Genomic DNA, 14,528 nt, shown 5'->3' with positions numbered 1-14,528 from the left:
TTTAGAAGGGCACAGATTAACATAGCTCTAAACTAGTAATGGCCAAGTAGCAGTCCATGGATCAGGTAGTTCAGTGGTAGAGCTCAAGCTTTGCATGTAGATGGTCCCATGTTCTGCCCCAACGTCTCCAGTTATAGAGATTTCAGGTATTTAGGTTGGAATAATTTCTGAAGCTCAGACTCTGCCAATCAGAGAAGGCAATAATGTACTATACAAGTAGTCAACATGGCACTTTCCAAATGTTGTTGGCTGTAACTCTCATCATCCAGTCCGTTTACCATTCTGGACAAGGATGGGCCACATCCATACCTGTTTTGCTTTTTTCTCATTCCCTGCCACCTTCCCCATGCCAAATTGAGATGGCAGGCCACAACACTATTTTGTATCAATTTCTTGAGATGGGGAGGGGCTGGCCTCCCCAACCCATTGTTGGGCAGGAGGCAACGGTGATATGGTTAAGGGGGATCTGGCCTCTGATTTGATTTGCCAGGGAAAGTCTAACCTCTCAGGCTCAAGGAGCTGACAACTACAGCCCTAAACACCACTTTAAAATATTGACTGCCTAACTCTTAAAGACTTAATTAGTGGTTAAGTGCTTGTCACAAGTGGTAGGAGACAACAACCTTTTAATTAAGCTAAATGGTGATAAAAGCTTCAGTTTAGAATAAAGATTTGGGGTTTGTGGGGGTGATGGTAAGCCTGCAGTCCTGTATCCATTGTCCTGACAGTAAGCCCCATTTAATATAATGAAGCTTATTTGTACGTTTATTTATTTATTTGGTCAGTCAGTTAGTCAATTTGTATCTTGCTGTACAGTAGAACTCTCAGGGTGGTTTATAAGCAAAGGGTTCTGCAGTAAATAACCCATAGACCACATATTCATGTGCTACAGATACAGTTGAATAAAGAAGTATTCATTTACTTTAAAATGCTGTGCAGCACCGTTCTTTAAATGATGATGATGATAAATCATTTCTGCTTTTGGTAGGGTGCAGCTGGGCTGAAAGGAGGAGAAGGTCCACAAGGTCCACCAGGTCCAGTGGTAAGTAGAATTAGGATACTTAAGACAATGGGGTTTTCCCCCATGGGAACAAATATTAGTATGAATAATGACTTCTCTTTTTATATATGTGTATGTACTCTTGTGAACAGTATACAAATGTATGCCATTCAGATCTGTCAGTAGCAGTCCTCTAGTAATTACGAGTCCACAAACAGAAGAAACTATGAACATAAACATATTGGCTCATCTGAAACCTCCTGTTGTTTCCTTGTTTTGTTAGTTATTACAAGGTGGGGGATGGGGGAGAGAAGCAACCTCTAGTGGCAGTAAATTGAAAAACTTAAGTGTATTAATATTGCTATGCAATCCTGTCCAGCATTTCTTTCTTTCTGAAATACATGGAAATTTGGCCCAAACTATTAGGGAAGGGATGTAGGTCAGTGGTAGAGCATCTGCTTTGCGTGCAGAAGGTCCCACATTCAATCCCTGGCATCTCCAGATAGTGCTGGGAGAGAACCCAGTCTGGAACCCTTGAGAGCCGCTGCCAGTCAGTGTAGACAATACTGAGCTTGATGGACCAATGGTCTGACTTAGTATAAGGCAGCTTCCTGCGTTCCTATGTCGGTGATGTTATTCACTCTTTAAAAATATGCTCATTCGTATATACACAGCAGAAAACTGTTGCAGGACTCTGATCCAGACTGGAAGCATGCTTAAACTGCCCATTTTTATTTTAAAGAAAAAGCCAATGGGGGGCCCTCATCGGGAACATGCTCCTAATCTGGATCAGGGCCCTACCTCAGTTTCCTGCTGAAAATCATTGTGCCCCCCCATCCCACTGCTCTTTGCCCCTGAAGTTATTCTTTGCTAAAAACAGCATCTTCAGGATTGTGGGTCTGACTGTTGTTGCCAGAGAGTAATTGTTCTATGCTGACTTCCGGTCCTGGGAGTATGTAGAAACAACCGCATGATGCATGCTGAGCTCTGTGAGGACTGGCTTTTTTAGCATGCTATTGCAAATGCCTGCTCATGTCTGGTAGCTTGCTATGACAGCAATCACAACATACACCGTCAGAACTGGAAATCAAAGCGGGGAAGGTTGAGCAGCTTCCAGCAGCAGTAACACCCAAGGGTAGAAACTGGTTCACCCATCCTTTCCTCAGTCAACCCTTCAGGAAAGGAGCTTATACTGATTCACAATATGTCACATCAACATAGATGTAGTGTTCTTGCCATCTTTGCAGTTGTTGGACCATACTTAAGGATTGGGAAGAAATTTGATTCAGTTCACATTTAAAGCCAAAACTATCAAATTTGCACTTTCCAAAACAATATGAGAATCAAAACACAGCCATCCTCTGCAATTCGTACTAATCCGAATTTTGCAATGCAGTTGTCCAATCAAACAATGTTTACAAAATGCATATATTAGGGAGAAATGTTCATAAAAATGAATACAGTAGTGAAAATAACATCTAATATGCATTCAATTAGAGAACTGGCTTGCAAAATGTGTACATTAGTCAGAATGGCATGCAAAAATATGCTTATTAGTAGAAATTTGCACTAAAATGCTGAAAGAATTTTCATGATCATTTTTTTAAAAAACAACTACAAATTGCAGCAGAAACACTGAATTTCAGACCGGAAAAATGAGAAACAGAGAGAACTAACATTTGACAGATCTTTCCATCCCTAACTGCAATAGACAATACTTCTTACCACCCTTATGCCTGACCAGAAAGTCCAAAGTTTTGGAAAAAGAGTAAAGCTGTTGTGCATCAAGAGTCATACACAATCTTCTGGTCTGATGTAAACAGGTGGATTTTGTCCAGGATGAGAGAGGCAAGATGAGAATTTTCTGCATCTGAGTACAGTAAAAATTTCCTCCCTCCCATCCTTCCAGAATCTGACTGAAAGCAGAATAGCCCAAACAACAGGATCACGTGGTGCATCTCATGCTGACATGTGCCACTTTTAACAAGAGGTAGGAGATCACATGTGTGTGTGCTCTCCTACATAAAAGCAACTTCCTGACATGTGAGGGAGCAAAAGGCTAGGCTAGCTTTCTCCTCTGGTTCCCTACTTGTAGACATCCTGGTGTGGCACAATCTCTGTTCAGATATTGTGCTTTAATGGACAATATCAACCCATATAGTCCCCTGTGTCCCTGCCCCTGCTCTCTGTCTATTATTTTCCTGTGTTGCAGGGGGCAGAGAAGGGGGGGCTTCTACCCCACAGTAAAAGTGTAGTGTAATTCGGACCTCTGCTGTATTGGGTTCCTGATTTCTCAGAGAGGTCTGTTCACATTTAAGTGCACATGGGTAGATAGCTCTCTTCAGACATTCCTCCTTCAACATGGGAAGATCAGGAACAGAGAGGGAAGGGCTTGTGTGCACAGGGATGCTGAGGGCGGGGCCTCATGCCTCTGCATTCATGGATGTTTCCTGTTTAGTCATAGTGCCTGAACTGTCAAATGATGCAGTATGCAAATCTCTTGATCATGTAGCTTGGCTCTCATTTCCTTAGGGACTCGTAAAATACACACAGGGGAGGGGCTGTAAGACCACTACCTCATTGGTTTTATTTTTTACTTTACATTTGGGGATACTTTTGCCTGATTTTAAAGCCTTTCACATGTATATTCATTTTTGAACAAACATGTGAGACCAAAGCAGCTACTCTCTGTGGGGTGAGGTTGTAATTGCTATGAAATTTAATTCTTGCTTCCTGGGAATCCTAATCAAAGCAAAACAGCATTAATCCTTTTCTATGCTTTTCAGTCATGCCACGTCAATATTTAAGACCAGCTCTCATCCTTTGCCATCCTGTTTCTGACTTGGGTATTTCAGGGATATGATCACCTCTGTCAGAAGGAAATGAAAGTGGAGAGAGAGAGAGAGAGAAGCAAACAAACATTAACCTTTTGCATTATGGGCATTTTAAAAAACGATCCCCTCATGTAGGCAGTGCAGATGGATGCAATTTCCAAGAACCCAGACACAAAGAGAAAAGGTTTTTGAACACCAGTGTCTTTGAAACGTTCTAGAAACAAGCATCAGGAATCCTGTGACTCATAAATAGATATTATTCTGATCAGCAGCTAATTTTTAACAGGGCCACATTTTGAGTTGAGCAAATAAGGAAAAGTCAGCAATGTTGGCTCTGTCACTATGGCAGGGGCGGGAAACTTGTGGCCCTTTCAATGTTGCTAGATTACAACTCCCATCATCCCTGCTGGGAGTTGCAGTCCAAGAACCCCTGAAGAGCCACAGGTTAGCCACCCCTGTACTAAGGGCTCCTTCACACATTACATTGGTTCAGTCTCCACCTGAGGGCCAAACTATCCATAACACTGAATCATGGATAGTTACCCCAGAGATTTGCTTCTGGTTTTCCCACACACACAATGCAGATGCAGAGGCTTTCACTGCCTCAGAAGTCCTGCATGTAATCGTGGGTTTTCTTAACCCTTTGTGCTCTGAGAGTTTTTTTCACTGAAAATTGGCCCTTGTGGAAGTCATAGCTCAGCATTCAGGCACATGCCCTGCATGCAAAATAGTCCCAGATGCAACCCCTGGCATCTCTGGGTGAGGCCAAGGAAGGCTCCTATCTGTTAGGTCTTATAGATGATGCTGAGTTAGATGAACCAATGGCCCAGCTCAGTATAAAGCAGCAGTAACCCAAACGGGGAGAAAATGCAGCAGGGACAGGGCAATTCCAGTGACAAATTTTGGCCGTTAGCTCTTTCAGATGCATACCTAAAAATGTAAAGTGTGAATGTGATGGAGAGAAATGTTTGGAATCATATATGACAGAATTACATTAATTCAGGAACTGGGAGTGTCTGTGCCTTCCAGTTTAATATACACTCAATGGCAAATCTTAAAGGTTAGGATGGAATTCTGCCCCTGAATCTGAGCCAGAATCATGATTTCTGATGGGGACCAAAGCATTTCTGGAGTGGGCCTGGATTCCACTGCTTTCTGGCACTTCCTGAACCTGCTCCTAGTTGACCCAATCCTAGCAGAGCTTACATTCAGTGATGAATTTAAATTCAGTGATGAATGCAAGCCCTGCTTTTGGCCAGGAACTGCTGAGTGGAACCAATCACAGTGGGGCTTGCATCTGGTGCCAGATCTAAATGGTACTGAATACAAATCCTGCTTGCAGACATTCCAAGACTCCCAATTATTTCTATGCAGCTGCCGCTTTACCTGCCCACACCTGATGTCATATGACATCAGGTATGTGGCACCTGACTGTGGCTGGGGGATAATAGCCTTTCAGGCCAAATTAGGACTCCTGAGAGACCTAATTTGGCCCTGGATAGGAGGTTCCTCTTTCCTGTCTTGTACCATGGATGTGTGGGGCATCTCATTGGAAGAATCAGGGCACCTGCCAATCTTTGCCAATATTGATCCATAAATGTGCTACATTACTGATCCTGAAATGGTCTGTACAGTTATTATTTCTTTTAATTCTAGGGTTCACCTGGTGAACGTGGCCCAGCAGGTACCGCTGGCCCAATTGGCTTACCAGGGCGTCCTGGCCCTCAGGGTCCTCCTGGGCCAGCGGGAGAAAAGGGAGCTCCGGTAAGTAATTCTGAAGAGAGAGAAAGAGAGCGCATAAGACCGTTATATTACAGAAGTTATTACTTTTCATATCCAGTAATGTTAGCTCTTCACACTCCAATACCTTTGTATTGCATATGTGCCTGGCATACTCCCTTTCTATTTACAATAGAGTACTGCATAAATTTAATTAAACTCGGTGACATTTTTTGGCACACTTTATCAAACCCTAAGGCTGAGGGAGAGGGGTTAAACAAAGCTGAGCACAATAGTGGTTTGTCAAACCATAGCTCTGATTTATACTTAGTGCCCCAATTGTCTGTTTTACAAAATGCACCTTTATTTCTCATTTCCTTATCAGATTTCATCACCAGCTACTCTTACTTCTGCTGTGTTTTTATTTAAGTGTAACTTATAAGTGAAACCCTATACACTATGGAAGGGAAATCTCTGGCCCTCCAGATGTTGTTGGACTACATCTCCCATCACCCTTGACCATTGGCCATGCTAGCTGAGTCTGATGGGAGCCCACGTCCAGCAACATCTGGAGGGCTACAGGTTTGCCATCTCTGCTATACATAGATAGATGGATATATCCCTCAGATACAGGGGAGCAGCTTTTGCATGTTCTTCATTTTTAGAAGTTCAGTGCCATCTTATGAACAAATGCCTCTATGTGTTAATTGTATCTAAAAGATAAATGCTGTGTATTAGCTAACAAATATTAAACTATACAGTTTTAAAGTGTGATGATTTTTAGCTCTCGTTTTTATGCTCTCAGCATATGTAGAAGAAGAAACCTGGGATCAGAATTCATCAAACAAATTCTGTGAGCTCAAGAGGGTCTTGTCCCCCCTCCCCCCCCCCCCCAGTATGGTGCATGGCAGTCAGCTTTTGACGCTGAGGATATTTTCAAAACGCACTTCATGGCATGGAGCTCTACAGTTCAAAGGAAAAAAAGTTTAAAAATTTCACTGCATAAGCAAAACATGACAGTGGAATTAGACATTACAAAAATAAAAGTAAAAGACATGGCTGATTCTGAAAACAACATAGAGTTCCCCCTCTGTAATGTCTAGCTGTAGAATTTAACTCATTCCATCCAGTGTTTCCTCGCCTCCATTCCACAACATTGGCCTGATTCACACCTAATGGAGTTATACCATGAGCTACCCATGAGTTGTCCCGCAGACAACCAAACAAATAATGGACTGTTTCTCCAAACTTCAGTTTGTTTTCCAGCTGCTCTTGTCTTGTGTCTTTGTAGTTTGGTGAGTGTCTGTGGTGGGCTGGTTAAACAAACCATCATTAAGAATGGGTGCTAGGTCTGCACATAACACTGAGTCATCGTTCAAACAAGCCAAGGCTCATAAGCCAACAACGAACCATGGCTTCATATCATGGTTTGTTGTCCGTAAAGAAACTATAGTTAATCCACTGGGCAGGGTTTGCACAGCATAATAATCACAGCTTATGATATGTTTTACTGTACATTACAGAAGAAGAAGAGGAAACCTACATGGCTGCTGTTTTTGGCAGCAACTATATATTTCTAATAACATCTTACTCGATTCAAAGTTTAAGAAGCAATTTGGATTCAGGCCTCAAATTACAAGTAAATGTAAATGCTCCTTAAGTATTAAAACACACACAGAGAGAGAACCAACCAGTTTCTAAATAAGTTTTAAAGAAAGTCTTGAAGAAAACAAATCCTCCAGAGTTTAACAGAAACAAGTATTAATATCTGTTTCTTCTGTAAAGTCGCATGTCAAGCCTTAGCCTTATAAAGACCAGGTAAACTGTCAAGAACTTTATAAGCCTTAGCCTTATGAAGACCAGGTAAACTGTCAAGAACTATATAATATAGAACTATATTATTCAAGATAATTTATTCAAGATCCAGACTAATGCCCTCTTCTAGGGTACTCCATTCCATCCCCACCCCCCATGATCCAGCATTCTATGGAATGCACAGTCCTTGTACACTTCTTGGGGAAGTCCCCTTAACCCCCCCCCCCAACATTTTATGTTCCTCTGCAATTCTTTAGGTTTTCCTGAACCTGCCGTTACCTCCCTCTTGCACTTTGGCTACATACTGGTGAAAACTCAGAAAAAGAGTTTGCTGTTGGTCCATAGAATGATGATTATAGTATGGGTAAACAACATGGTGCCCTCCAGATGTTTTTGGACTCCAACTCCAATCAACCCCAGCTAGCTTGTGAATAGTCGGGGATGATGGAAGTTGTAATCCAACAACACCTGGAGGGCACCATTTTGGCTACCCCTGCTATATAGGCACTCCATTCTTCAGTAAGAAACTGAAGCTGTGCAGTCCCATGTACATTTACAGGGGATTTCTAGTAAACCCAGTGAGACTGACTTCTAAGTAAACATGCATAGAATTGTGCTGTAAATCGATTTCATAAATCTCACATAAACTCTCATCAGTAGATATCTTGCCAGTGTTTTCAGCTTCATTTCGGTCTCCTCCCCACATGAGCATGCTGTGCCCTGCCTCCAAATAAGTATTGACGCTACACTAACTACATTATATTGACAACATATATCCCATTAACTATAAGATTGGAAAATTGTATTCCTGAGATTATTTTCCTCCTTTCCTGCTTTGGTAGATTTTCATTTATATTTCTGTCTATAATCTCTGGCAGGGTATATTATCTGCATTTTCATTTTTGTTTTCTCTGTGTTATTTATCATGTACTTATCATAAAAATGTATTGAAATTCTGAAATGCAGACAATGGTTACTATAACAACTTAAGCTGTTTTGCAATGTAACATTCTGAGTTTTGCAATTTATATGTATGAGTCCTTATCGTGACTGAGTGAGCTACTAGGAGCAGGGTTCTTAGAAAACTTGAACACTGACTTTGAATCTGCCAGAGTAAACCTGTGAATGCAGCAATCAGATGGCTAAAATAGTAAAGCTACTCGTCACATTCACATGATACATTTATTCCACTATTATTCCACTTTAAACAGTCACAGCTTCCCCCCCCCCAAAGAATCCTGGGAAGTGTAGTTTGTGAAAGGTGCTGAGAGTTGTTAGGAGACTCCTGTTCTCCTCACAGAGCTACAATTCCCCAAGTGGTTTAACAGTCAGTCTCTCTTCCCAGAAAACTCTGGGAACTGTAGCTCAGTGAGGAGAATAGGAGTGGTAAGCAGCGGTAACGCAGCCGAAGCTCTGCTCACGGCCGGAGTTCGATTCCAACGGAAGGAGGAAGTCGAATCTCCGGTAAAAGGGGTCGAGGTCCACTCAGCCTTCCATCCATCCGTGGTCGGTAGAATGAGTAACCGGCATATGCTTAGGGGTAATGAAAGGCTGGGGAAGGAACTGGCAATCCCACCCCATATATACCGTCTGCCTAGTAAACATCGGTCCGCCTAGTAAACGTCGCAAGACATCACCCTAAGAGTTGGAAATGACTCGCACTACAAGTGCGGGGACACCTTTACCTTTTAACAACTCTCAGGACCCTCCACAAACTACACTTCCCAGGATTCTTTGGGGGGAAGCCATGACTTTTTAAAGTGGAATAATAGCGGAATAAATGTATTGTGTCAATGTGACCATTCTGAAGACTGGAAATAAACCCACTGCAGCCAATCAGTGACCTGAAGCTCTATTCTTCACAGCTCACATATTTAACTTTGTCTACTGTAGCCAGTCAGGTGGAATGTAATACAAGTCTCTACCAAACACCTCCAGATTAGACTACTACAGTGTATTATACTGGGGACTGCCTTTGAATACTGTTCAGAAATTTCAATTCATGCAAAATATATTGCTAGGTTTGAAACAACTGACTTTTTATCCATTTCCAAGAACAATTCACAGTGCTGGTGGATACCTACAAGGCTTGGGTCATATACACCTGAAGAACTGCCCTCTTCCATATGATCCAGCTCATCCATTAAGATCTCAGTAGGAAGTCCCTGCCTTCAGAGGCATGGTGGGTGATAACTTGAAAGGGCACCTTTTCATTTGTGGCATTCCACTTCTAGAATGCACACCCCAGGGAGGCTTGGCTTGTGCCTATTCTGATGTAATTTCATTGCCAGGCATTTTATCTATGCAGACATATTAAGTGAGATTTAAGCATTTGTTTCTTTGCTCTTCAGTTTTATGCTATTTTATTATTGTTTGGCTGTTAGCTTGTGTTGTTTTCTTTTGTTTTTACAAATGCTAGCTGCATTGGGGCTCCGTGGGTCAAAAATCTGGATAAATTGTATGCTTAGAAATACAAATAATAATAATAAATAAATAAAAACTGACAATGATGCAGCTACCACTATATAGCATTTAATAGGAGCAAGTCTATGCTCAGAGGCTTATACTTTACAAGCAGGATAGGAGCAGAGAGAGGTCAAAGACAGCAAATGAGAAGTGGAGACAGGAGTAGTGAGATTCAGGAGGCACTACAGACGCAAGTAATATGAGATATGCATGGTTTGTGATTGAAAGGCGTAGATGGCTGGGATCAATTGCACATTGTTTCTTCTTTGAGGGTGAGCAGTTGGCTTGCACATTTGGAAGGGGGTGTTTCTATTATGCCAGGATATTACTCATCAAATTTCCTCATGTGGAGTACCGAGCAGATCTGTTTCTCAAGTAACTCCCAGTGCACTAGATTTAATTGTGTAACAAGGTCTGTGTGGGAGAGAGAGAGAGAGAGATGACAGTTTGGAAAGCTTATTTTGTGGCTATCAAAGCTGCTGACACATTAGCTGCCTCAAAAGCAGCCAGACTGTTTTCTCTGGCTTCAGTTTAAAACACATCTCCCTTCTCTGCTGGGCAACTCAGACCTTTTAGGACCACCTACAGCAAAGTGTTTGGCCAATCATTGTGTCTGCCCACCTACAGCAAAGCGTTTTCTCACTGGACACACCATGGAGTGGCAATGGGTTGATCTAGCAACCAGTTTTGATTTCAACTTCATGTTGATTTCATGGAGAAACACACTAGAGCTGCATTTCCCTAGGTTTTGGAGTAAAAAGGGGTAGAGTTTGACTAGCACCATGTGTCTCCAGCTTTAGAAAACAGAGCTGGAGACGTACTGAAGCCAACACAAGCACAAATGTGTGTTTGTACCCCAGCCCTTAGTTTTGCTTGCCAAAATGAAAATCACAGATATCCATTCCCTTCTAGCCTTTGTAAATCACTTAAAGGAGGGAAGGTTGGTGGATTGAGTAGGTAGAGGAAGCAAGATGGTTCCAGGCATGGAAGTAAAAGTGACAGGGGGGGGGGAATCAATAGATGCTTTTAAGCAGAGAACAGTTATGTGGAATGAATGAAGTGAGAAAAGGTGTAGATGGAGGTAAGAGAGGTGGTATTGGATAACCTCTCTTTTTTAAAAAAAAACATTGAGATATGAAAACATTACCTGTGAGTTGGTGAAGGGTGTGTAGCTCAGTGGCAGAGCATCTGCTTTGCATGCAGAAGGTCCCAGGCTCAATCCCTGGCATCTCCAAGTAGAGCTAGGAAAGAACCCTGTCTGAAATCCTGGAGAGCTGATGTTAGTCAGGGTAGACATTACTGAGCTAGATGGACCAATGGTCTGACTCTGTACAAGGCAGCTTCTTACGTTCTTTTGAATTGCTTTTTAAAATAGTGCATGAAGGAGAATAATATTGATGAAAATATATCATTAAAGCTTGCTCTTTGGTAGTAACCAGTAGCAGATGGGGGTGACCTCCTAGCAGTGGTATTGCTGCTGCTTACTGGGTTTGGAGAGCGGATGGAGGAGGTTGACACTGTGTAAACACACAGGCGGAGCCAGTATGGTGCTCCTGCTGGTGCACTTGCCCAGCACCAACCTCGCTGCCACCTAGCCCCTCCCACCCTCCTCGTAAGCAGCAGCAACTCCACTGCCAGGAGTCAGGTAAGTACCGCTGCCCCACCTCTTCATCCACTAATGATAATAACAAATCAAAACACAGGTGTATTACTCTAAAGGTATCGGTCAAAAAAATGGGACGCCCAAGCCCTTTGCACACATTACTGTTGTGAAGAAGGTGGTCATGCTGACAGGGACTGCAGAGCCACATGCTTAACCCCACTCCCAAACTTGCACAGCTCCTCCTGCTGTCATTGCGTTTCTCATCACTTCTGCCCCAGGGAGCCTTCTGTATGTGTGGAGATGCCACAGAAGTTATTATGAGCACGGTGACAGCAATGATGGGAGGAGCCATCTGACATTTAGCAGAATGGATAAAACAAGGCTACATCTAGCTTATAGGTAAAGCCTAGGAGAATGAAACGCTCTTCATCTTGCATGGAAATGACATCAGAGGTGATGCCAGGCAAGCTTCTCTGAGAGGGCATTTCAGAGGCAGAGCACCACAGCTGAGAAGGCAGTCTCAACTTCAGCGGGCAACTTCAGCTGGCAGGTAAACCCAGAGAAGGGCCTCTATAGACAACCACAAAGTTACAGATACGGATATCCATTTGGAAGATAGCAACTTGTTTTAAGGCCACTCAGAACTTTCCTAGCTGTCAAGCTTTGACCATTCATTGGACCAGTTTGACATTTATAGATAGCAACATGCTTGAATGATATTTCCTTGCTGAGTTCAATATTCTGCACTGTCAATTATTCACAAGCAATAATATATTTTTATTAATATTTTGTTATTGAAAACAGGGTGAAAAAGGTCCTCAGGGCCCAGCTGGACGTGATGGAGTTCAGGGGCCCGTAGGTCTTCCTGGCCCTGCTGGTCCAGCTGGTTCTCCTGGAGAAGATGGTGACAAGGTCAGTTGCTGCTGACTGCAATGATGTATCATTTTTTATCCTTTCAAAACTCCAGAAACTTTGTATGTGTGTATGTTTTAAGTCGGATTACTCAACAAAGAATCTTAAACAACAGATTTAATCAGAAGCATGACGTGTTGTCCTCAGTTGACCAAGAATGCAGAAAGAAAGGAGGGAAGGTAATAAACAGTAAGGCAAAAGGGCCATGAAGTACAAGTAGAAGAAACAGGTGTGCCGCATTTCTGTGCAGAACTCAAATGTATGCAGTGTAAGAACAGAGTGGCCCATTATCAACAGCAATCTGTGTGGTTATTTATGTATTTATATATTACATTTCTACCGCTCCTTTCTTTTCATGATTGAAACCCAAGGCGGCTTACATATGGTTCCCTGGCGGTCTCCCATCCAGGCACTGACCACACCTGACCCTGCTTAGCTTCAGGGAGCTGGCCTTATGTGCCTTCAGACCATAGCCTGGGATGCTGTATATTATCTAATATTGCACATGAAACATGCAAGACGCAATGGTGATACTGTTCTATTCTCATGGATCCATGTTATTTGTGATGATGAGCCACTTGAAAATATCCAAGTATGGGAGAAGGGACATACTTTTCATTTTGCTTGGGGTCTCAAAATATCAAACTCAAACCACTAGCAGCAAGTGTTGGGAATAATGCAATACAGGGAGCTTGCTATGTGAATCTCTCCAATCAGGCAAATATTTTATTTATTTATGTATATTTATTATTTGATTCATATCCCGCCCTTCCTCCCAGCAGGAGCCCAGCCCACTTTCATGTGGTCCCCAATAGACTGGCATCCTTACAAAAAATGTTTAGAAACTCCTGACAGAGCATAAGATAAAAGTCTTTGAGAATTATAGGGTAGAAGTAGATATTTAGGAGAAAACAGTATTCTCAATTTGGTGTTTGCCACTGACATGCAAAGAAAGGGGTATCGTTGAAGGGGAGATGTGCTTTTCTTGCCCAGAAACTGTGTTAGGAATTCCCTTTCTTCTGGATCCCTTTCTCCTTACTGCTATTCCCAGTTATCCAGGAAACGCATTTAGGAACTCTGGCTGGGAGAAGGCATTGCAAAGGAAATGTGGTGGCTGAGGGAAGAGATAATCAGTCCCCATCCTGTCCCCATGCTTTTCCCATGCAAGTGTTCCCTTGCCACTCCTTTAGTCGTTGGCAAGCTTCCCATCATTACACTATCCACCTGTTCAGTTATGCAGTCCATTCTCATTGTCCCAGTTCAGATTATCATATTTCTGCTTAATGTGCCAAGATACGAATGAGCTCTTTGCCTCCACACACAATCCATTAATGAACCTCTTTGCTCACACATGCGATCCATTTGCTTCTCCCTTCACAGCTGGCCTGAATGTAATGCAGAAATCATTAATTAAAACCACAGTTTGGCCCAAACTGGAAAACTGTGGTTACCAGCTTCAGAACAAGCCAAGATCTTAAACCACTTTCAAACCATGGTTTCAGATCCTGGCTTTTTCTGAAGCTAGTAACCATAGTTTCCTGGTTTGGATGAAATGGAAAATTATGGTTAATTAGAGACTCTTCAGTTTAATTGTGGCTCATGTGAAGGAACAAGCAAAGGGGGGTAGCAAAAAGGTTTATTTACGTCTCAGTACAGTACATTACAGCTGGTATAGCACAATGGGGAGGAGAGCCTGGCTGGGAGTCCAGAGTCTGTGAGTTCAAATCCCTGCTCGTGTCTCCTGAGTGTAAAGGGCCAGCTAAAGATCATCCCCACAATGAGTGGCTCAGGGGTTACGTGCCCTGCCACCTGTGCAGCCGTGGGCAAGCTGCATAGTCCCAAGGAGCCCAGTTGCCCCCCAGCTGGCAGTTGCGGACAAGGAAGGGGCTGGCTTGTGCAGCTGTGGCAAGCTGAGGAGGCTCTAGCCAGCTGGGGAAGACTAGCCTCAGAGGGAGGCAATGGTAAACCCTCTCTGAATACTGCTTACCATGAAAACCCTATTCATAGGGTCGCCATAAGTCAGGATCGACTTGAAGGCAGTCCATTTCCATTTTCAAGCCAAGATATGATGACCTGAGTCTTATATAGTCAACAGTAATCCTCTGACATAGCTGCTCATAATATGAATTGTGATACGTTGTGGACAGAAGCAAGAAGCTGCTCTTCAGTTGACTGCAAT

At 42.8% G+C, this 14,528-nt stretch overlaps 1 protein-coding gene across 1 annotated transcript in view; it reads left to right on the top strand.

The window, feature by feature from the left end:
• COL11A1 (collagen type XI alpha 1 chain) overlaps positions 1-14,528 on the top strand; it is a 352,651-nt gene that overhangs the window by 268,403 nt on the left and 69,720 nt on the right. Inside the window, exons 41-43 of the mRNA XM_061633852.1 lie at positions 989-1,042; positions 5,491-5,598; positions 12,242-12,349. Of these exons, the coding sequence (XP_061489836.1) occupies positions 989-1,042; positions 5,491-5,598; positions 12,242-12,349 (270 nt within the window). The remainder of the gene's footprint in view (positions 1-988; positions 1,043-5,490; positions 5,599-12,241; positions 12,350-14,528) is intronic.

This window comes from Rhineura floridana, chromosome 6 (genome assembly GCF_030035675.1).
Source record: "Rhineura floridana isolate rRhiFlo1 chromosome 6, rRhiFlo1.hap2, whole genome shotgun sequence".
In the NCBI taxonomy this organism is placed as follows: Eukaryota; Metazoa; Chordata; class Lepidosauria; order Squamata; family Rhineuridae; genus Rhineura; species Rhineura floridana.
The sequence above is the reverse complement of the archived record's forward strand: the minus strand, read 5'-3'. Positions and strand labels throughout refer to the sequence as shown.